The sequence below is a fragment of the Anthonomus grandis genome, chromosome 1 (assembly GCF_022605725.1).
Source record: "Anthonomus grandis grandis chromosome 1, icAntGran1.3, whole genome shotgun sequence".
NCBI classification, from domain to species: Eukaryota; Metazoa; Arthropoda; class Insecta; order Coleoptera; family Curculionidae; genus Anthonomus; species Anthonomus grandis.
The window spans coordinates 20,968,020-20,992,082 of NC_065546.1; the positions used below are offsets into that span (position 1 = coordinate 20,968,020).

Below are 24,063 nucleotides of genomic sequence, written 5' to 3' on the forward strand. Positions count from 1 at the left end.
CCACATCCCCCCGCAAAGAGCACATTATCGCAAAAAAAAAACACCCCTACCCCCTTGCGAAGAAGCAACCAGTGCCATGCAACACCCCGCACGCCTCCCCTTCACCCCTCCACGCTCCGGCAGCGCAACAGCGTTTGTGCCCAACTTTCAGTTCGCTCCCCTTTCCGCCCCCCCGTGCCAACCATCCCCTCTATATATAAAAGGGGACGCGCGCCGAAGGGCGCACACAACCGAAACACGAGGGTTGGCGACACTTACTACTAATACTTTAGTTTAGTTCTCTTCGTTCGTTTTTCTCCATACTCACGCTATGTCTCTGTAATCTGTCTCTATCCTTGTCTGTCTTAAGGTATCTCTATATCTATCCATTGCACCACCAAATATTTGATTGGCATACGGGGTCTGAATATAAGTTTTAGTGTCACCACGTACGTCGCGACGCGTAACTTTAAAAAGAAACAAACTTTCAAAACTTTATAATAACTTTTTTTTGTTGGTTGTAATCCCTGTATTTTCTGAAAGTAGCCGTAAGGACTGTATTAATAAGAAATATGTCCACGCGGGAAGAAAACTAAGTGCGGTGCAGGAATAGTGAGGAAAATCAAAGCCCGATGTCAAAAAATGCCTCGCTGTCTGATGGCGAAAAAATGGAAAAGTTACCCGTGGGCGGACAAGGAGGTAAAGGAGCAACAGGAGGAGGAAGAGGAAATAATCGACGTTGTGGGGGATTCTCAAGGGGCCTGTTGGGGACCGTCGAGCCCCACGGAGGGGGCTACCGCCCCATCGCCTCCACCTGGTAGTCCTAGTGGTACCACTATACTTTATAATGGTAAGCTTAATATTTAGTGAAACAAATTTAAGATATAGGCAATTTAATAAGTTATAAGAAATTTTATGAATAATCACGTCTCCTTAATTACCCTTAAATAAAAAAAGTGTTACTTATAGAAGTAATTTTTGTGGATAAATATTAAATTATTTTAATTGAGGAAAATTAAAAAAAACCAAAATAATAATAATAAACATAATTGAAAAACAAATATTTAAATAAGCTTAAATATTAAAAACACTAATATTTAAATACTTTAAGTACTATTTTATTTTTTTAATTTGGTTCAATTTTAGATTTTTTATATGTTAAAATACTTTAAGCATTTTTAAATAAAATACATTTAAAAAAGCAATTTTATTGATATTAGATGTTGACTATCGAACTGTTTGACAAAAGCATAATTTTTTTAATAAAATTTATTTAAGTAAAAAAATGTATAGATATATCCATCTTGTATTAATAAATAAAATAAATTTTCATAAAAATTCTTTAGATTCAAAATTAAAAGTTATATATCGGAAAATATTCAAAACTAATTTAACATAACTTGTATTTTTTGCGACTATGGTTTACAAATAAATATTATTAATTTATAAATATTTTCTTATCTTCAAAATATCCACATAAACCACATTAATAAATGATATTTGGTAGTATATTTAGAAATTGTTGAATTAAAAAAGCAAACAGAAATACATATTTTTGTACAATTGCAGTATTATGTGACATTATAAGAGTCCTATAGAATTTTTTTTTTGTATTATGAAATTAAATATATATTTTCTAAAAATATTTTTACTCTTAGAATGTGACCTAAACATATAAGTTGTCAAAATGTAATTAAGCCTGTTTTTCTTTTATTATTATGAAATTATAAATAAATAATATGTGAGAAGGCGACTTTGTTTCAAAAGTTATCTCAATTGTCTTGCTAATAAAAATCATTAAATCAACAGGCATTTTCTTGACTAAAATATTTTTAGTTCTTGCAAATATTTAAGGGAAATTTGTAACATTGGATAATAATGTGATTTCTGTTTAAAAATATAAATTTATTGTATTTTTCAATATTCGAACAATACTGTTGAAAAGAGATTTTACATTTATCCATACATAATTTCCGCATATGTATTTTTCGAATATTCTGGATACATTTACATTATAATATCTGATTATAGACTTTTAGACGGAAGTATTTCCGAAAATGATTTAACTATTAGAATGAAATTGGACATTTAACATATATTATTTTCGTTTTATTGATTTTTATTTAAAAGCTGTCCTTTTGAATGAAATGTTATTAATAGTTTAATCGTTTGCAGATTTTACTAAGGCATTTAATACTTTTTTTTTCTATTTAGTTTTTTTATCTAAATACACTCAAATAATTTAGACTAGGCTCTTTTTAAATTTACATATTTTATATATATCAATAAAACAAAATAAATTATTTTATGTGCTAATAGTAAACAGAATTATATAAGAAAATTTTCCAAGAGAATCGCCCAATCTGCAATTCGCAAAATCCGCTTCCAAATCGAATTTTTTAATATTTTGAAAACACTTTAATAACATAGGATAACCTTTTAGAGATATACAATAAATACAGACATAAACAAAAAATAATTACAATAAAAATTCATTTAAGGTAAGCAGTTTTAATTATAAATTGATATTTAAGTCAAATTAAAAAGTATATTTTATGTTTAAAATTTCCTAGTCAAGAAAATAACTCCTCAAAGAATTACAAGTAAAAAAAAGATAAAAACTGTATGAGATTTTCCTTAATATTATTTCGGTTAAAAGTTTAGCTTCCTATAAATACGGTGTATCAATAGACCGGGCAAAATGTCAAAAGTTTCACCCTACATCCCACGGATTATATTGCATTATTAACTAAATATAAAGGACAGTGACAACCCATAGTAAAATATTAACATGTTATAGGTCATAATATAATTTTCAGTAAAATTTTTTGTATAATTTTTCTTAAAAAAAGGTACAAATTAAAAAAAATAAAACGTTTAATTATTTAATTAATGTATATATTCATACACGATAAAATTAAATTAATAAGCGTAGAACATTATATGCGGCTATTATGCCTTAGGCAAAAATTTAGTTGTGATTTAAAGTAAATCTAATAGATTGGCTTAAAATAACCGGATTTTTAATTAAGTGCTTTCTATTTACATACTTCTTGTAAGGATAATTATAGTCTATTTTCAAGCTAAATAAAAATAAGTTAAATGGAATCTTAATTAAATAATATTTTTTGATGGTTCAGTACTTTTGTAACAACGATTATATTTTAAAAGTCTATTAAAATAAATAAATAAAAAATAAACATTTATTATTCTAGACTCCATTTTTTGTACAGCACAGTTGTGTTATACATACGCGTGTCACCTATTGTAAAAATGTTTAATACTAGTATATAATGAATAAAATTCATTATGGCAAATGAGGTTCTAACTGAAAGGTCAAATCTCAAAAATATCCCATTTTCTGTCTTTGGGGGCTAAATGGGGAACGAGGGGAATATTTTTATGACCCAAAATAGTTATTACCCACAAATAAAAGGTGCATAGAAAAACATCCTTGATTTTTGTGGCTTCAGTGTACTTTTAAAAATTTTAAGGTATCCTTATATCATAGACCACTTTCTGCTTGTTCTACGTGAATCGCAGAATGAAGGAGATATATTTTAGGTGGTATTATAACATCTGAATATCCAACGCCTTTACGAAGTTCTTTTTCAAATAACTAATGGTCATAAAAATCATGACAAAAAAATTTGCGAAATCCAAGTTAGCCAAATGTTAAGAAATTAAATTAATATCAAAGTTACTAGAACATCTATAGTTTCGGTTTTTCTTATTAACATATACATCTAAATGGAAAGAAAATTAATATCTCAGAAAGTTTTTTTTTGAGGAATTCTTTTTTGTCAGGATTATTATTCTTGTTAAGGTAACTTAAAGTAAATAGTATATAGATGTTTTATATTAAAATTTGGCTTACTTCCGTTTGGTCACTGCTTTATAAAGTATAAAGTATACATCCAATTAATATAAATTAATATCCAATATAATACATAACAGTGGATATAACTTCATATCTATTTAATTTTAATTTAGCACACAAACCGCAAAACCTGTTGAATGAAAAACACTTTCTTTGCGTCAAAAAAATAAATAAAAACAAGTTCAACCAGTCGATTCAGCAAAAACTCTATTCAGTATTTTTATCCTCCTTTGCCCAAATTCGAGCTTACAAGGTTTCCTTAAAATTGAGTTATTCGCGCAAACATCCTCAAATATAAAAATATTCAGCAGCCGCCCTTGTTTTTCCTTTCAAAACTTTTTCGAGGGTTTTATTTTCTTAAGCGCGTGAAGGGTACGTTTCGTGTACACATATGAATGTGCCTTCAGGATTTCGCCGGATAACGAATGCCGAAAAAAAACTTGAAGTAAGTGGAAAAATATGAAAATAAGTTTTGTTGCTTTGAGAAGATTTTCGTTCTGTTTTATTTTTATAAATAAAAAACAAGTTTCGTGTCTATCCTACACGCTCCTTTATTTCTATCTGTTATAAGTTTCGATCTATTTGTTATCGTTTTGTTCTAAGGATTTAGTTATCACTGTACTTTATACGATATGTTGCTTTAAATCCAGCTAAATTACAAAAATATTAAAAGATTTCCCATAAAAAATATACATACCTCGCGTAAAATTTTAAACGAGAAACCGTAAAACTCGACGAAGAGGCGCGCATAATTCACGAAACTTTTGAATTCGGCGCTTCCTCGGAGCGATTTCATCAATAATAAAACCAAAGCCTCAGGAAACGATGCCCTCAGGGGCCGTTATATGAAAAGAACTGTTGCGCCTACTTGAAAAGTTATGAGTCTCTTGGTCCCGTTGGATGTACGGCAGAAGCAAGGATGTTTGCTCTTTTTTGTACCGGATATTAGTTCGGTTGTAAACTGGATAAAAAGAAGCACCGTTTTTAAAACAAGTCGATAAATCATTGCCATGAAAGGCAAAAACCGACTTAGACCCCAACATGTTTTATTAATGATTTTTAGTTATTCTTAAGGTAGTGATTTAACTAAATATCCCAGTAGCTATTGCATTATTTGCTAATGCCGCAGAGTGGCAAAATGATGGAAAAAATGAAGCAAGCTGATATTTTTATATTTTATTATAATGCGTACTACCAATATAATCTAGACGCAGACTTTAAAATAAAATTTGATGAATTGCCTAAAATTGCAAACATGCTAAGATGCTCACATCGTGCAAATTATATTTCAGGATTGATATTTTACGTATTTCCAAATCGTGGGAAATCTAAAGTGCCAAAACATCTATAATACTGGCGCATTATAAAGAGTAGATAATTATATATCCATCCTCTATAAATAGTTAATAGTAATTTTGAAATTAATTATAGAAAAACGATGAAAAGTTATAATTTTTAATATAATTTTTTAATTTTTTAATATAATTGAGTAAGCTACGTCAGATAATATTAATTATAAATAATATTTAACAATTATAACAGCTTTAATATTATTGTGTTGGAGGAAAGCTCTGCACTGAAGGGAAAACTGTCTAACAACTTCTGGAGTCTTTTTAAAAATTATTTATAAAAAAGTTTATATCTGTCTTTCCAAAACAAATAAAGAAAACAAAAATATCAAAAATGTTATTAAAAAACAAGCTTCTTAATAGTAAAATTAGAAGCAGGTTTTCAGACTTAAACTTAAGTCAAGTCAAACATTATATCATTTTGTCAAATGTTGATGTAGGCAATGAATTTCTAATCCAAAACAAACTACATGGAGGCAGAAGGTGCTTTTGGTAAGGACCTCTAAGCTCTCTAAAATCTTAAATAAAATATTAGTTCGATACCTATTAAGAATATATTTAAGGCAACAAAATCATTTTAAATTTTTATCGCAGAATTGCACTTTTGTTTTTGCAAAAGTGTACCAATTGTTTGACCAGCAGTGTCTTTGGCACGTCTGCCAGTCGTTGTAAGTAGAAATTAAGAGATGTTTAAAAAAAAAAGAATTAGCGTTATTGAAGTGACGTCAATATAACAATATTTTCTACGAATAAACTATCAAATAGTCAAGGAAAATCAATTTCTATGAGAAAGGTTATTGAGACGGGTAGTTCTATCGAACCACCTAAATACTTTAATTTTAGACAGGGGAGAATAAAATGTTTTGCTTTTCATTAAACAAATCGATTTAGTAGAAGGGCTGAAGAGCGGCATCTTGTGCTATACGGCAAACTTTCCGGGCTAAATATTAATTAGTGTAATTAATTATTCAATAATTAAAAATTGGTTATACCAGGATACATCGATAAAATATAAATATGAATTGATGACTGTATTGTAAAAGACATCACGAATATGAATCTTACTTAATTCGCTACGGACCGTTAATGATACTTTTTAACAACAAATGGCATGGAGGTAACAAGATCAGTACAAAAATTGTCACTGTTTTATCAGATGGGCGGATGACTGGCAAATTTCCAACTCTCCTTGTCGCATTGCGCCTTGATATGATTTCTTCGACTTTGACCTCTAATTTATTCAATGTGATATATGTGTCAATGTTGATTGTACTTCAGCAAATCCGAATATGTATAAAACATTAATTTTTCAAAATTTTTCAAAGTCCATAGTGTCATAAATTACACCAGTAAGCGTATACTAGCCTTTTTTACTAGAATTTCTTATGTGAGTGGTAAAAATATTGGCCGGAGATTTGTAATTATAAAAAATTCCAATACAATTATATTTTAAAATTTGTTTCAATTTAATATTTATTTGTCCACGGTTAACAACAAATTTATGTATGAAAAAAACTATACAAAAAACGGATGCAATTGATTTTACGATCTACAATTTGCTATAGATACTTAGCATATTTTTGATAAAGTATTATTTTATTAAGTTTTGTGTTGAAACAATTGGCGATAGTAAATTAATTGAAAATTATCATAGATTTTTAAAAATGATATATTTCGGTTGTAAAATAAATTGCTTTACAGTCAGAACTATATTTCTACCTGTTTTCATTTTGTTTATCTTGAAAAGCGAAATTTTCGTCGGAACCAGATAAAGATTTTGATGTAGCTGTAGAGCTGTCAGAGATTGATGGCAGTGGCTATAACAAAGGATATGGTGACTATATATATCTTTATGATTGTGCAGTACAAATTTTTTAATAGTCATTACTAAATCTTTATATTTTTATATATTTGGCAAAGCTCCAACATAAGTCGTTAAACTTAAATATTTTAAAAACATGGTTACCTTTTCCGTAAGGTCTTTAGTGAACAGATTATTGCATTTATTGATAACAATAGTATCACTTAACCTGCTTCATTACCCGGCAAACCTGTTGCACAAGCTTGACTAGTCTCTGAGATACATTATTCATTCTTCATCAGAAGAGTTATGTTTTTTGATTTTTCATGCTTTAGATGTTTATAAAGTAATTGGAATTTAAATCTCATATATGTATATGTACCTTTAGCAACCATATAGTTTATTGCAGTTTATAATTCATACAAACTAAACTACATTATTTTTAAACAAATTGTAAGCAAATTTTCAGTAAACAGAAGGCATACGCAAGCAATAGCAATATCTTATTTGCAGCACTATTTATTATGGTGATTACATTAATGGAATTTGAGAAATATGTATATCAATAAGAGGCCCCTAAAAATGAGCTACTTCATTTAAAGAGGTTTGAGAGTTACTTAAAGAAAAACCACAGTTGAAGTTCGTATTTCTGCAGATTCAACCCGCTTAAAAAATTTTTTTCTTTCAGGAGACAGAACTAAAGCTTTAGATTTTAAGATGTTTATTCAGGAAACGGTTGGATTAGGAACTTTGTTATTTTATGTTATAGTTACTTCGGTTAACCCTACATGATAATATTTAAAAGCGTTTAGTAACACTTCTACATAATTGTATTGAAAGTAAAATACATCAATCAACATTACCAAATATATCACATTAAATAAATTTACGTATAAGTCGAAGAAATCATATCCATGTAACAATGCGGAAACGTGGCAGCCATCTGGCTGTCTGATAAAATAGTGGCAAGTTTTTCATTGGCTTTGTTGATCCCTAGCAACTCCACGCCTTTTGTTGTTAAAAAGTGTTAGTAACAATCCCCCATATTGAAGTCTCATACTGATACGCCATGTAGCAAATTTTAGTTTAAATGAACCTCTTGGTTGGACTACTGGTTAACAAGTCGTAAGATTTGGTCGTGCTGTCTTATACTTTTAGATTTGTTTACCTAATTTTTTGGCGGTACTGTACGTATACTGGTACAACCAATTTTCAATTATTCAATAAAGAATTACACTACCTTGGTCAACATTATACCCGGCAAGTTTTGTTGACTAATTGATGTTTTATTAATATTTATTTGTTTAATGAACTTGACAACAAAAAATATATTTTTAGGTTACAAACCTTTTACTCATTTGAACTTTCAGATTTAAATCTAAAAAATTATATTTTTTCAATAATATAATATATGTATATATATAATAATATATATGATAACCTCGCCTATTTTATCTCTCTAAATCTGTAGCTTGTCGACTTTTATTAAATATTCGGGACTTAGTTTCCGAACTCAAAGCGTTCTTCTAACAGCCAAGAAATTCGAAAGGTATTTTTATTCTTTATATAAAACCAAATCCGCTTTTATTCTTATCCAACCTTGCTCTCTTTCCTTATTGGAGCCCCACAAGTTCGGGGAAGCAATAGCTGTTGTACCTGAACGAAACGCACGCGGTAAATCCTCGTTTCTCGCCCTTTTTAATTAAATTGAACAGATTAAGAGACGACAGCTGGCAGCACACGAGCCCGACACACACCCAGTCAGTGGGGTGACGGAATATCAACCACCTTGTCTATTTTAACCCTCCCTCCCAGTATCCTCAACCCAGTTCAACTTTTGGAATATATTATGATAATAAAATGGGTCAGACTAAAATCGAATAGAGTTTGAAAGGTGTTTTAATATTTAAATGTTGAAAAAGTAATGACTGTTAAGCTAAACATTTTTTATTTGAATCTTTGATTTTCATAACAATCACCCAATAACTAAAACAAGTGCCACTATTTACTTTCCTTATATCTTAAACAGTTTCAATAATCGAATTTGAAAATATGAAATAAAATGCTAGTTTATCCAAAAATTTAGACAAAAATTGATTGAGACTTCAGCTTACATTCTAAATATTAGAAATAAAAATAAGTTACCTTGTGAAGAACTTCGCCTTCTTGTGAAAAAAAATCGCCAAAACATTGAGAATATAATTATTAACTTATAAAATCTTATACTAAAATAAAAATAATTTGGTACTACTAACAGTAATACCAGTGATACCACTGCCAACATTAAAAGATGGGAATATGCAGATGGAAAACAGCAAGAATAAAAAAATAAACAATTTCAATACCGTACTTCTAAAGGGGAAGTAGGAGGCATTTTCTTAAAGAAAATCAAAATCTGGAATCATTTTCAGATGAAAAGAAAACAGAAATAAGAAGGAATTTGAAGCAATAATAATTGCATTTGAACTATTGACTTACAAAGAAACAGGTACTATTATAAATAAAAATTAAATTTTAGTAACGTTTCAACAAAATCCAATCTTTAAAAGAATATGAAATGATGAAATTTTCCAAATATGTCATATTCTAATATAATCTTCTTCCATCTTAAAATTTTATAGATAACCAGTAAGAGGAGAATTTTTTAAACTCTAAAGCCATCTAATTGGAGAAATGTTAGTCTCATGTACATATTTTACTAGTTTTGACTCTGTATATATTAATTTTATATCGAAGTGTAAGAAATATCCTTATAATGCCATCTTTAATGGTTATTGAATTAAATTCAAATAAAACAAATACCTTATTATTGGATAAGTATGTTAATATAATTAATCATTTTTCACGTATTCTAATTACTTTTACAATGATGAATGCAGCATTACATTTGCAAATAATAATTTTTTCAAGCAGAATTTTTTAAATTTTATAGATATTTCTGATCGACAAAAGTCAAAACTCAACATTTCTTAAATTATAAATTCGAACATTTCATTGACAAATTCATTTTCATTTATCTAAATCCCTTACAATTACCCCCAAATCGCACCCTGTCTCTCCCCCTTTATTGTCTTCGCCCTCCACATAGATATACAGCTCTCCAGACGGCAAGTATACGTTATCAAGTCAAATGAAGTATATCTACAGTTTCTCCTTTGAAAATTACGTCCCGAAATCGCTAAATATCAAGTAGAGGAGCAGCTACCATAACGGCGTGGCTTAATAAAACTTTTAATAGCTTTAATTATAACTCGCAGTTTCCAGTTTTGTGGTTAGCGGCAGTATAATGTATTATTAACCTATTTCGGGTTATTACCAGTGTATTTACACCTCTATCTAAGGGGATAATAACAAAATTTGCCTCGACGAGACCTCTGCCGAGTTAAAGGCGATTATCATAGCTAGTATTTTATTTTTCATTTTAATAGAGAGTTAGGCTGTATTTTTAAATAAAGTTAGCTTATCAGCTACATTATAAAATATTATACAGGGTAATTCATTAATATTGGCAATCTCTGAACTGGAGATTCTACACACCAAAATATGGAGATTGACCTTAACATATCTTATACAAATGTAGCAGGTTTACGAGATACAGGGTATTTAAAGTTGGAATTCTAATTTGAAATGTTTTAATAATTTTGTGATTTTAAGCAATATCATCTTGAAAATTGGCGACTTTATGTGTGTTGACATGAAAATTACGAATTTTGTGGTGGATTTAGCATTATTTATACAGGGCGTTAGTTACATCCTTTTACTTAGGTAAATTACAACACATCTTTTTTGTCTAATCAGTTGTGGCTAAAGTGACTAGAAAATCTTAAAGGCTGTTCAATTTTAAATAAAAAAGGTACTATTGTTATTATTTTATATAACTCTATCAGGTTTTAAGTTATTTGCATTTTAAACATTCAAAGTAAAAAATCCTAAGCCATCGTTATTACATAAGCTTAATAGGAATTTATTCTTTTAAATTACTACTACGCTGGGTAACAACAGTAAAGACAACAAATAATAATACGGAACAATATTAAAAGAAAACCTCAAAGTAAATGCTCAAAACGCCCGCCTTCCACTTCAATACACTTTGTAAGGCGTCTCCTTAAAGATCTTTGAATATTAAATAACATTTGTCGAATATTTTTGATAATATTAGCAGCTTCTTGAATTTTTTGTCGTAATTCTTTAATGGAATTAATTGTATCTTTTTAAACCATGTCCTTTATGTGTAATTGACATTTTTTATATAAAAATAAACTCTTTGGAATACGTTTTTATAAAAAAAAAAGAAATAATAATATAAAATATTCATTTCACATTAAAACCTTATATTAATTTTTAATTATAAGGTTAACTTTCATTATAAAATAATGCAATGGGTTTTGGTTTTTTTTGTTTAATTTGCACTAAAATTTGCAAGCATATCCTCATGACCTCAAGCACTCTTATTGATTCTATATTTATCAATAATTTAGACATAGTAAAACAATGTGGAACGATATCTTCAAGTGCAATTTCTGACCATAATTTAGTATATGTTAATATGTCTCTTAATATTAAAAAAGCACCTCCTAGAATATTCTCTTTTAGATCATTTAGAAATTTTAATGAACTAAATTTTGAAAATAATCTTTTAAATATGTCGTGGCATCAAATTTTATGGGAAGAGAACTTAGAAAGTAAACTAGAACTTTTCAAGCATTTCATTATAGAACTTTTTGATAAACATGCTCCCATAATAGAGGTCCGAGCAACAAAACCAAAAGCTCCTTGGTTAAATGATGAAATTCATCACCTAAAGGTATTGAGAGATAAAAGTTGGCAAAAGTATAGAAAAACTAGATCGGACGCTGACTATTTATTCTATAAAAATATTCGTAACCAGACATTATCTGCCACTAGAGCTGCAAAAAAGAGATATATTATAAATACTTCTTAATTAAACAATACAGCTAAACTCTGGAAAACTCTTCAAGCTTTAAATGTTCGCTCACAAAAAAAAAACACATTATACTAAGCAACCTCTCAAATTCTAATGAAATTAATAGTTATTTTACATCATTTTTGCAATCCACATCAAATCCCTCAAATAATTAAATTTTATATTATAACACCCATATATTCAACCCAGAAATAAACTTCAAATTTTCTTTAGCTACAATAGATGAAATACACTCCGCTTTACATAATTACACATTGTTAACACGGCCATAGAGAAGAAACAAGTCCCAACAATCTGGAAGACTGCTCTGGGAATCCCACTACCAAAGAACAGTCAGCCCTTCCATTTTTCTGAGTTGAGGATCATAAGTATTCTTCCCACCCTGTCAAAAATTTTTGAGCGAATCCTTTATAACCAAATATTCACTTATTTTACTGTTAATAAAATCCTGCTTGATAATCAATGTGGATTTCGAGAGAATTTTAGTACAGTATCTGCTTTAGCATCTATGCTTGATGATATATTCAGGGCCTGCGATGAAGGCTATATAAATATTTTGGTACTTCTAGACTTCTCTAAGGCCTTTGATACTCTGGATCACCGTCTCCTATTAGCTAAGCTAAAATATTATGGGTTCGACGCGGACTCTGTTCAATTAATTAATTCATTTCTAAGCAAACGGTTGCAAAATGTGGTCTATAACAATATTAGGTCGAATGGATTGGATGTTCTGTCAGGTGTGCCACAAGGAGCTATTTTATCACCTCTTCTATTTATTATTTACACCATTGATAATTATAATTCTCGCACCTAAATACTGTAAAACACAAGCATACGCGGATGACACACAAATCTATCTCTTTTGATTATAACAAATCGCAAGAAATGGCCGATAAAATAAACGCTGATCTTCAGGTAATTAAAGAATTATCTGCTGAACATAACCTACACTTAAATTCTGACTAAAAACTAAACTATTATGTATTGGCAGCAAAATCAAAAGAAATTCTATTAAAAACAACTTAAAATTAAAAATAAATGATACTACATTAAAATTTGTATCCAGCGCAAAAAATCTTGGCTTAACTATCGACGAAGAACTCAGATTTAGTGCACACGTTCAGAATATAACAAGAAAAAGCTTCTGTGCGCTGAAATTATTATATAACGATCGGCACATTCTTAATTACTCGTTGAAAAAAAGTTTATGCGACACATTAGTACTCTCACATTTTAACTATGGTGACTTTATATACGGTCCATGTCTTACAGCTCTCGATAAACCAAAAACACAAAGGGTACAGAACGCATGCTGTCGATTGATATATGGAATCAGGAAGCATGACCATATTACTCATAAAATTGTAGAATCTAACTAAATATGGAAAGCCGTAGAAAACTATTCTCAATATCACTAACACCTCGAATACCCTTAAAAATAAATTTCTGCCAAGGACAAGCATGCATGGACAAAATATTAGAAACAAAAACAAATTCTTTATCCCGTTACATAAAACATCTATGTTTAAAAGATCCTTTTCATATAATGCAATCACCTTATATAATTCCATACCTGATAATTTTAAAATATTTAATATTAATAAATTAAAATACAAAATGCGTTTGTTTTTATTTAATCAACAAACTCACCATGAATAAAAAAGGATTTTTTTTTCTTTCTTATTAAAGACAAAAAGACACTTAAAATGAGCATGTTGAGGCAATACTTAATAAAAAAATAAAAAAATTAAAAAAATGGGAGAATAATCAGGAAAAGTGTATCTAACTTGTGTAATAAACCAACCTTATAATATATTTAAAGAATTTATAAACAGGTATTGGCATTGTATGCTGAACTGGACTAGGCTTTGAAATTATTTAAAAATATTACTATCTACTTTTTAAAGAAAATCTCTACCTGCTACTGAATAAAGCTATATTACGGTCTTTTGTATCGCACAGTTTGTCGTTGTGTATAATAATTCTTTAAGTAACTTTTTTTTTCTACAATGTGTGCGTACATTTAAAGAGCTATTCGCTAATAAGTTGCATGATATTGTTTTATTTTCACTTCAGAGGTATTAGGTAGGCTAGACTTCGACTCTCTTATATCCCTATAGAAATGTATGTATGATAAGTATGAATATGTATGACAACTGTAAATTATTTGTTTGTTAAATAAAAGACGTTTATTATTATTATTATTATTATATTTAATTTAAAAATAGATTGAAGTTGATCAAAGATTTATACAGTAAGATAATTTGATTTAACACTGATTTAACAGATCTGTTTTTCTTACTTTTTTTGTGAGTGTCATTAAAAGAGATAATAAAAATGAATAGAAGTACAAATAAATACAAAATGAATTATGTTGAAAAGATTTTTTTTTGCTAAGGGTTTTTTAAAAATATAACAAAACCAGTAGTGTAGTGAAAAATTAAAGAAAAACTTTTAATTGTCTAAAATAAAATTAATTCAAATTGCCTGATTTCATTTTAGATTTTTGAGTTTATAAAACCTATAATTAATTTATTAAATGGCAAAAAATAATAAATAGGTAAATCTATGTTTGGTCCCATTCTTATGTATTTTAATTCGTTTTAATCTTTTAACCTTGTCTGACACACTAGATCTGTAAGATGTATTGACGGAACTCCTTAATTTATTATCCCTGATGATGGATATGTTAGAAGGTATACATTTAGTGGAGGATGACCGAAGTATCTTTAGTTATCCATTGAAATAGCAAAATGTTAAATAAAAAGGACATATAACTTTTTAAAATCTACTTTATATCCGTAACATCTTTATTAAGGACATAACAAAATGAATTAGGATATCAAAATGGACATATTCTTAAAATAATAAAACAAGAGACCAAATTAATGTTTAATCAAGTAATATACTATACGTTTTAGAAAAGACGTCATAAAGTCTGATGTTTAACTATCTCTTTAAGGCATTTTGCATCTAAAATTAGTTACAATAGGTTTTGTAAAATATTTTTGAAAAATTTTTTCAATTGTATCTTATATAGAAGCCTAATATAAATCATTTAAATCAAATCCACTAATTAAAGTATCTTACACAAGTTAACGAAACTCTGACCACAGAATAGTTTTTTTTTATGTTTAAAAGTTTTGTTTATGTTAAATCGTAATCTTAGTAAACACACTGACGTGAGAATGACATGAATAATTGGAGACCATCGACGTTATTTGACAAATATTATGACATCAAAATGACTTTATATTGACGTTATATTGGCGACATATTTAACGTATAAGAACAATAAAATGACGTTCATATGGCGTCCAAAATAGGGCTTTTAAAAAAGGGTAAAAACAAAAAAATATTTACTTAATATAGTCTTTTATTGCATGTAATAAAAGTAATTTTTTAATACTAATCTGTATAAGTTCATAAAATTACAAATTTTATTAAAAGCACAACCAGTAGGTTGTGCAACAATCTCTGAAGAATCCAAGAAACATTATATTTGATATTTTTTTCTAAAATGACAATATACCTTTCAACTATTGTGTGACCAACATTAGGCTTTTAACGAAAATTTTTATGAATTTTTTATAGTTATATTTGCATTATGTTACAAAAAAACTAACTTACCACGTAACTTATTAAATTTTGGCCTTTTAAAGCGACTAGAGCTATTTTTCTTAGCTTCTCACACTATTGATGGGAATCCAGAAACCGTAAAGATGGTACTCTCCTTCGAACTGCATTGTCGAACTCCTTCGGTCTGTCTATGACTTATCTACATTTTAATTTAGCAAGTTTAATTTAAGGTGTACTATTTTCATCTAAAAATTGTGAACACGATATTTATCTATATTAATGTTATTCAAAACACACATTATTATATTATAGTATTTATTATAAATTGAAATCTTAATTTGTTATAAAAAAATATCATAAATAAATGTTTTTTCATAAATATATATGTAGTATTTGGAAAATGAATAAATCTCATTATTATTATTATATTTTATATTAACATAACTTAATATATTTATAAAAGAAATTTGGCAACTTCTGGATATAAACCACCAGATTTGACCAGATTCCGGATAATATATACTATACATAATGGTTTGAACCACACTTACCACATTCAAAAAAGAACTTTTTTATTAGAAGAATACTTCGGTTATCTAAAGACCCTTCATTTGTTTTGAGAATCTTGTCTAATTCCGACTGAAATTTACGCGTAATTTTAGGGTAGGCAGTAAATCCGTCGTGTTTTTTGCGTCAGCCAATTTTTGATTATTAGAACAATGTTCTAATCAGTTGTAAATTGTACACCTACGTGAGGCATATTTAATTTATTATTGTACATTATTTTACAATTGCATAAGCACACAATTTGCCACAACAACCTGCTGAACGACAAAGAGCGAACGACGAGTCGTCTCGTCGCGTCGGTCAACAACGGACGGAGAACGAGACGCTCGAAGCCGGTAGGCCGCGATTTTGCCACATCTAAAATATTTTTTAATAACTTACTACCTAAACCATTAGGCGAATATAAATTTGATGAGCAAATAGCAAAGCCTGCAAAGGTATTATTGGTAACGCCGATAATACTAACCAATCATTAAATAAAATATAATAAGCATTATTTAGAGGGAGCAAAGGCAATATATTTAAACAAGAAAGGTATTCGGTTTAAAGCACATTTTTATGAAGTATAAATATTTAAACACCTAATAAAGTTAATATAATTTGCAAATTCAAGACTGCTAATACATACTTTGTGGTTAAAAGTTAAACATAAAAAATCTTTAATTTATTTAGAAAGTAGATTTAAAAAGAAATATTTATTCTTACGTTTTTGGGAAAATTGTTTTCGACATAATAGTGACGTAAAAATTACGTCATTAGTTGACGGCATAAACAACGTCATAAATATGAAGTAGTTTTTCTGTCAGCTCATGTCAATGACGATAGATGCCTTAAAAATGACGGTAAGTTGACGCCATTTACCATTAGTGTGTTTAATGGGATATAGACCTAACTAAATATAGTTTTACTAAAATATCAATTTTTCTTTTACTGAGGTTCTTATAACAGAATATATTTTTGACACTAAAATACTTATTTCACTAAATCAAGAAATTTTAATAAAAGAATGCTTACTGCATGAAAGTGGCCTATTCAAATTACAAAAAAGAACTATTTCCTAAAATTACATGCCAGGGCCGAAACTCAACATTTTCAATAAAGGTGAAGTTTAAGAAACGAATTTACACACTTTTTGGCATAATTTACGCTTTTATGTAATAAATGCAGCAAAAACTCAATTTGTGGCATCTTAAGCGATATAAAACTGGTCAAATACACAGTGAAATGATCTTAGGAACGAAAATTTAATTCTCATTTTTTTTTGTTAAATTTTCCTACAAATTTCGTTAAAGGGCCAAGGCTAAATCCTTTTTAAATTCGGTTTTAAGTCACCTAACGATTTCCTTTCATTCGTTTATTTTGACTTAAGCTTTACTTCCTAGTGAAATATTTATTAGGAATTAGACTAAACCAGCATCGTTTAATCACAGAATAACTGGCGTCAACAAACAGAGAGATACGTCTACAAACAGACGAGGCGCCGAAAGTAAACAGATTTTCAAACGGCAGCAGCAGCAGCGACACAAATTAAATTATCACCTCCGGCAAATGGCAACTAGTGGAAGTATGCGTCGAAATGGAGAAACGTCGGACAACAGCAGCGGAGCAGCAGTAATCCTTAATTCCATTAGAATTAATGGAATTATCAACGGGTTTGGTGCACATTGTGGGGTTTCTATCACTTTAAATGATATTGGAATATGGGTGCTAACATATCGCCTGACCTTAAAAAACACGTGTATCGTTGCTATTAACTGTACTTTATATATAATTAAAATTAAATAAAATGGTTAACTTTTATTTAGAAGTAGATCAATTTTCGCAAAATAAGTCATTAGCACTCACTTCAACATCGTAATGTTTATTTTAAGGAATTCTTGTCTCGTCTATTTATTTAACCCTTTTTAATATTTGATTATTATTAATACTGGTTAAACAACCTTTAGTTTATATAAAATATATCTTCATATTAACACTTAAATTAGTATTATCACATACCTATTTAGGTTTTCTCTTTTTCTTCTTTAAACTTCATCTCTTCGTCGAAGTTAGAGATTATTATGGAAATTATAATTTTATTTGTGGCTAATGTAAGTAACTTATTTGATTTAAACTTAAGCCAACCTGAGGCATTTTAGTTTAAGACATTTTTACCTTTTCCATCAAAGCCCATCTGGTTGCCACTCATTTCAAAATATACTTCTACAAATATTTTGTTGTGATATATATAATTTTTTTTACGGTCTGGTATTTTCAAAAACAGTTATATATTTATCACAATAAAGTTATAATAAATAGTAAGTTCTATTGCGTCAGTACAGAGGTTCAATGAAAATAAATAATAAAACCTTCCATAAACTTTCCTGTCAATAATATAGTAATATGTACATATACTAGGTACCTAATTAATTAACTGTTAATAATAATTATTATTTTATAACCTGGGAAAATTTATGAACTTTCTGCGGATTTATCTCCCAAGTACCAAATATTAATAAACCATGGATAATTATCATAAAATAAACCGTAAACAGGACTATTTACATAACTGAGAATATAGAATTCTCAATCTGTTTAATCTGAATATGTCTACCCTTGAATTAAACAATACAACTTTTATGAAATTAAAAGGTTTTTAACTCTGAAAAAAATAGTAAATATAAATCAAATCAAATCAAAAGTAATTTATTTGCCCTAAAGAGTCAATACATCCCTAGAAACAAAATAAAGATAATATATTTAATATTTTAAATTACATCTTCTCCCGGCAAAAAGGTCTGTCCCGCGATTTTCAACAACCGATACTCTTTAGCTACTGACCAAAGAAGCCAAGAATGGGACAAACCCGTCAACTTAAAGTGATTAATTAGAAAACTAATAAAAAAAAACCACAAAAAAAATCATCAAACTAAATAAATCATTACCGAAAGAATAACAACAGATTTGCACGAGTGTGGGCTAAGAATCAATATAAGTAATTAATATTTTAATACATTTTTATTTATAAAATAATTTTTTCATAATAATTAGCAGAATATAATAAGGCTGCAACAAATGAAGCGTATGACTTATGTAAGTTATGTTATCACAATATGACTTCAAAAATATGACTTCAAAATTCCAGAGCAACGCACAAAGAATTCACGTCACCGTAAAACAATTATAGCAAATAAAAGACTTAACTGCAAATAAATTTAATCAATCACTAATAATTAATAAGAAATGAAAACTTTATTACTTGGTTTGCCCTCTTTTTACTTGATGATCGATGGAGGCGCAAAAAACAGGTCATTGAAACATTACGGCGAGGAATACTTTGGTCATCAATGCTAATATTATAACAGAAATTCGTAAGAAAGATCGAATCAAATAGTAATCCGGAAAAGACAGGAAAATATTATTGTGGAAAACACAAATCTCAACACTAATTCTGTAATAGCAGCTTTTAGTGGAATCAGTACCGAATCATATTTTAATAATGAGTAGGTAATATTAATATTTTATCAACAATTCAAAACAATATCAAGGTTTTAAACAGTTATTTTCAGCAGCATTCCGGTACCTAGCATAGATCAAGGTTGACCATCCCAAAGCAAAATTTGCGAGAGTGTCTAACATCTATAAAGCAACTATTACCAAAATTAAATCGGTTTAAATCGTATTTTAATCATAAATCAGGCTAATGAAGCTAAATACAATTATAATATGATTAATGTAAATAAAAGACGGTTCAATACGGCTGGTAAATAGATTAAATAATTTAGTTTATATTATTAAATACTATCATTAAGATTTATTTAATTTTTGCAACCCACTACACTAAAAATAAATATTTCAAATTAATATCATTAATTAAATATTTGAGAATAATATAACACAAATATTCAATCAACGGTACTATAGTATATAGTTGCCAATAGTTAAAAATAGTTAAAAATAAAGTTTAAACCTTATAAAGTAATAAATGGTAATTTAAATAAAATTAAATAAACCAAAACATGTATTTAAAAAAAATATCATATAAAAACAAAAAAAAATGCTACAGTGAATAATTTATTTTTAGAGAAACTGATGACAGTGATGATATAATGAAATAATCAACATTTTTACTGTAACTTCTTTGAATAATACGGGTGAATTCCGTATAATAATGTGAAACTTCTATCACATTCTAAAACTGATAACAAATAATTCTTTAAACTTCATTTAATACCCTAAGCTCCACTAAATAGTATATATATATTACTTATATCTCAGATTCTATTACCAAACATCCTTGACATTTTAAACTCTTAGCTGTTGTCAGGTTCTCTCATTTTTCTCATAAACTTTAATAATTTTTATTAATGGGATCGCTGTTCTAACCAAAAAAAGCATCACTTTAACCCTAAGATATAGATAAATAAGTTTTTTTTTCGTCATGATTTTGATTGCTTTTTTTTGCATTACTGATCGTCTTCTAAATTATAACAGAAGTTGTTGTTTTTTGATAATATATTGAAAAAGCCAACTATGTGATAAGCAGATATCTTTTATTTGCAACAGATAGACTTTGAGATTCGGTCAGGTATACAAGCATATTTATTGCTTTCAGAGCACTTATGTACCTTTTAATAAGAGAAGAACTGAAGTTATATCTTTGAGCAAAATACAATCAATTATGTAAGTGATGTACCCGTACTTGAACTTAATGTGTTAATAACACCACAAGTGGCTGTCAATATTTTAACCTGACTATAGGCTCTATTAATGAAATTAAGTTAATCTCTCTTTACTTAAAAAGGTATTGTTAAGCTTTGGTTATTATATATTAGTAATTTAAAATACTTTAGGTTTGCCTTGTCGATTTCTTGGTTGTTTTACCTATGAGCCTAACTATTTATTTCATAAACTGTGAGCGAATTGGGTGAATTATTGAATCAGTAAAAGTTGAAAGGAATGAAGAGATAGTTAGACAATCTATTGAAACCTTTGAAAGACATCAGAAAATGCATTAAGTTTAAAGGGGCTATACTATAACTATAATATCTTATTGTACTTTCAACTACGTTACTCTAACATTTAATAGAAGCACAGTCAAAACAAGTGATTTTAGGATTAAGATACCTTAGTAGTTCCAGTTTTTTTTTTTGGGAGTACATTAATAATACTAAGTTAGAAAATATTTCTTTTTATCTATATTACCACTTTTTTTACCTCAAAGAAATTATCTAAATAAAATCTATAAAATTTAAAAAATTCTCTTTTATTTCAGGTTACATTCAGGACATTCAGTCTTCTTCCTTTACTACTTACGTACCTAAAACCGAATACGCAACACATAGGCACACAATAACACCACCTTCTTACGTAACTTTGACCAGTTCCGAAGAACATGCAAGCCATCAACCAGAATTTGTGCCACCATCTCCCCCGTCATATAAGAGGAAAAGTCTCTCGATGACTTTTACTTCTACGGGGGCTCAACTGATCTTACCCCCTAAAAAGAAAGATATTTACAGACCATATTGCTTAGATGACAATACAAAAACTGTTGAGGAGGAACATGACCACCATATGCACGCGCCATTAGCCTTTTTAACTAACCAACCGACTATAAGGGTGCCAGCGGAAGAAGATTTACATGCGGCACATGCAATTTTAGACCTAAGTGCATCTACCACTGTATTCCTACCACCTCCCACACCCCAGATCGTTGAGCAACAGGATCATAATGATATACAGGAGCAAGAAAATATAAGGCCTCCATCAGAAGGTATAAACGGCCAAGGAAAAACTGTAGCATATACATATGAGGCTTTCTTTGTAAGTGATGGAAGATCTAAAAAAAGGCATAACACTGATGAAGCTCTAGTAGCCAAAGTTAGTAATGAAAAACCAAAATATACTTGTAGCGAGTGCGGAAAGCAGTATGCGACTAGTAGTAACTTGTCCAGGCATAAGCAAACACATAGAAGCTTAGACAGTCAGGCTGCAAAGAAATGCATTACTTGTGGTAAGGCTTATGTATCTATGCCGGCATTAGCTATGCACGTGTTAACCCATAAACTGGCCCATCGCTGTGGGGTGTGCGGTAAGCAGTTTTCAAGACCATGGTTGCTCCAAGGGCATTTGAGATCCCACACTGGTGAAAAGCCTTATGGATGTGCGCATTGTGGGAAGGCATTTGCTGATAGGTACGTTATTATGTATAGAGAACTTTCACTAATTAATTAAGGCTTGTAAAAAACTTATAATGTATAGCCAAGAATGTCAAATGCTACTTGAAGATCTGCAAAAAAATCAATTCATCAAGTATTGCTGAATTATATATCAACATATTTTAGTTATATTTAATATATTTTATTTAAATAATACATATTTTTCTTTAAAAATTTTAGTAGAACTTAAAGTTTATGATAAAATAATAAGATATAAAAAAAGTAAAAATACTTAAAACAGAAAGATTTTATTGAAATTGACTTTTCATTGCCATATAACTTAAAAATAAGAAGCAAATATTAACTTTACAACAATAATAAATAATAGCATTATTTATCATCTCTATTTGTTAAAAATGAATATTTCATACAGAATCAACCACATTTTTTCGTTTTATTTTAGATCAAACCTCCGCGCTCATATGCAAACGCACTCCGCCGACAAGAACTTTGAATGCCCTAGATGTCACAAAACCTTTGCCCTGAAGTCCTATCTAAACAAGCATTTGGAATCTGCTTGTTTAAAAGAAGAACCTTCAGGACAACTGACAAGTTACCAAGATGAAATTTCCGAGGACCCAAGTCAGGAAGAAATGCAGGAAATCCTACCAAGTCCTGTACCGGTGAGACTTTACTCTGGTTAAAACAATAACAAAGTTATTGGGAAAAGTTGTAGTTCGTGCGTTTGTGAAAGTTTAAAACCGATTTTGACCGTTACAATGTATTATAACAAAATATGTAAAAAGAGATACCTATTTTTTGCTAGGAAATACGCTATAGGTAGGTATTTTGGTGTTGTATTATTTTCCATTTTGGTTAGTATATAAGATTTTTTCGTTAGAATTGGTCAAAGCTGGTTTTAAAAAAGTTTAATCTAGTCTGAGATGTTCATATTCTAGTCAAAAAGTGTCATTCTAGTCTTTAATGCATGCAAAATTACTTCTTTTGCAAGCATTTGTAGTTCTAAGCATCTTGCTATAACTTTAACGTAACCTCCAAAACACATAATAGGTAAAAAGTACGGAATTTTACTTATTATGTAAATCTTATTATATTTCGGCTTTCTAGAGGTTCTTAGGGCCACAACGGTTCCTGGTGTCAAAATAGCGGCCACTTATAAGAATTCGTTGATACAGCCTTTGATTCTACGTTCTGATTCTTCATAGTAACCTTGTATATAGTCCCTCCTAAAAAGAGTATTAAAACATCGCCAAACGTCCACTATTATTAGGTATATTTAGTCAAAAATACACGCTATTCTTTTTAGGGTACATTTTTTTTGAGTAATGGCCTCTTTGGACCTTTATTCAAAAAGTATATTGATAATTAACTAATAGGGATAGGTATAATAGAAAATGGTTTTGAAAGCAAATTAATATTTACGTTCTTAGTACCAGATACTATCTAAGTAAATAAGTAAAGTTTACTAATATAAAATATTCTACTTAATCCAAAAAGGTAATATATTAATATAACCTGAGCATAACTTAATGAAGACTTATCCCTTAAAATACAAACAATTCTTGTCGAACCGAAAAAGTTTATAAAAATAATATACTAATCAAAAACTAAGCTAACAGATTTGTTTTTACTTATATTGAAAATACTAACAACTTACTACTAATGTTCTATTTTTTATTATTTTGGTCTAATCTAAACGTCAGTTAATAAAAATAAATACAACATTTAGTTATTGTTATAAATACAACAATAAAACATTTAGTTAATAAAAATAGCATAGAAGGCTTTGATTTTTTAAATAG

At 29.0% G+C, this 24,063-nt stretch overlaps 1 protein-coding gene across 1 annotated transcript; it reads left to right on the plus strand.

Moving 5' to 3' along the window:
- Positions 1–244: 244 nt before the first annotated feature.
- LOC126745957 (transcriptional repressor scratch 1) lies at positions 245–23,831 on the plus strand. The gene is made up of 3 exons (XM_050454017.1): positions 245–829; positions 21,355–22,276; positions 22,704–23,831. Exons 1-3 carry the CDS (start codon positions 622–624, stop codon positions 22,942–22,944), a joined length of 1,371 nt encoding a protein of 456 aa, XP_050309974.1. The 5' UTR covers positions 245–621; the 3' UTR covers positions 22,945–23,831.
- Positions 23,832–24,063: the final 232 nt, after the last annotated feature.

Excerpts from the sequence above, each read along its gene's own strand:
- LOC126745957 (XM_050454017.1), top strand. The coding sequence starts at position 622 with ATGCCTCGCTGTCTGATGGCGAAAAAATGGAAAAGTTACCCGTGGGCG. Across the intron at positions 830-21,354 it reads TACCACTATACTTTATAATG|GTTACATTCAGGACATTCAG; the intron begins GTAAGCTTAATA and ends CTTTTATTTCAG. Across the intron at positions 22,277-22,703 it reads GGGAAGGCATTTGCTGATAG|ATCAAACCTCCGCGCTCATA; the intron begins GTACGTTATTAT and ends GTTTTATTTTAG.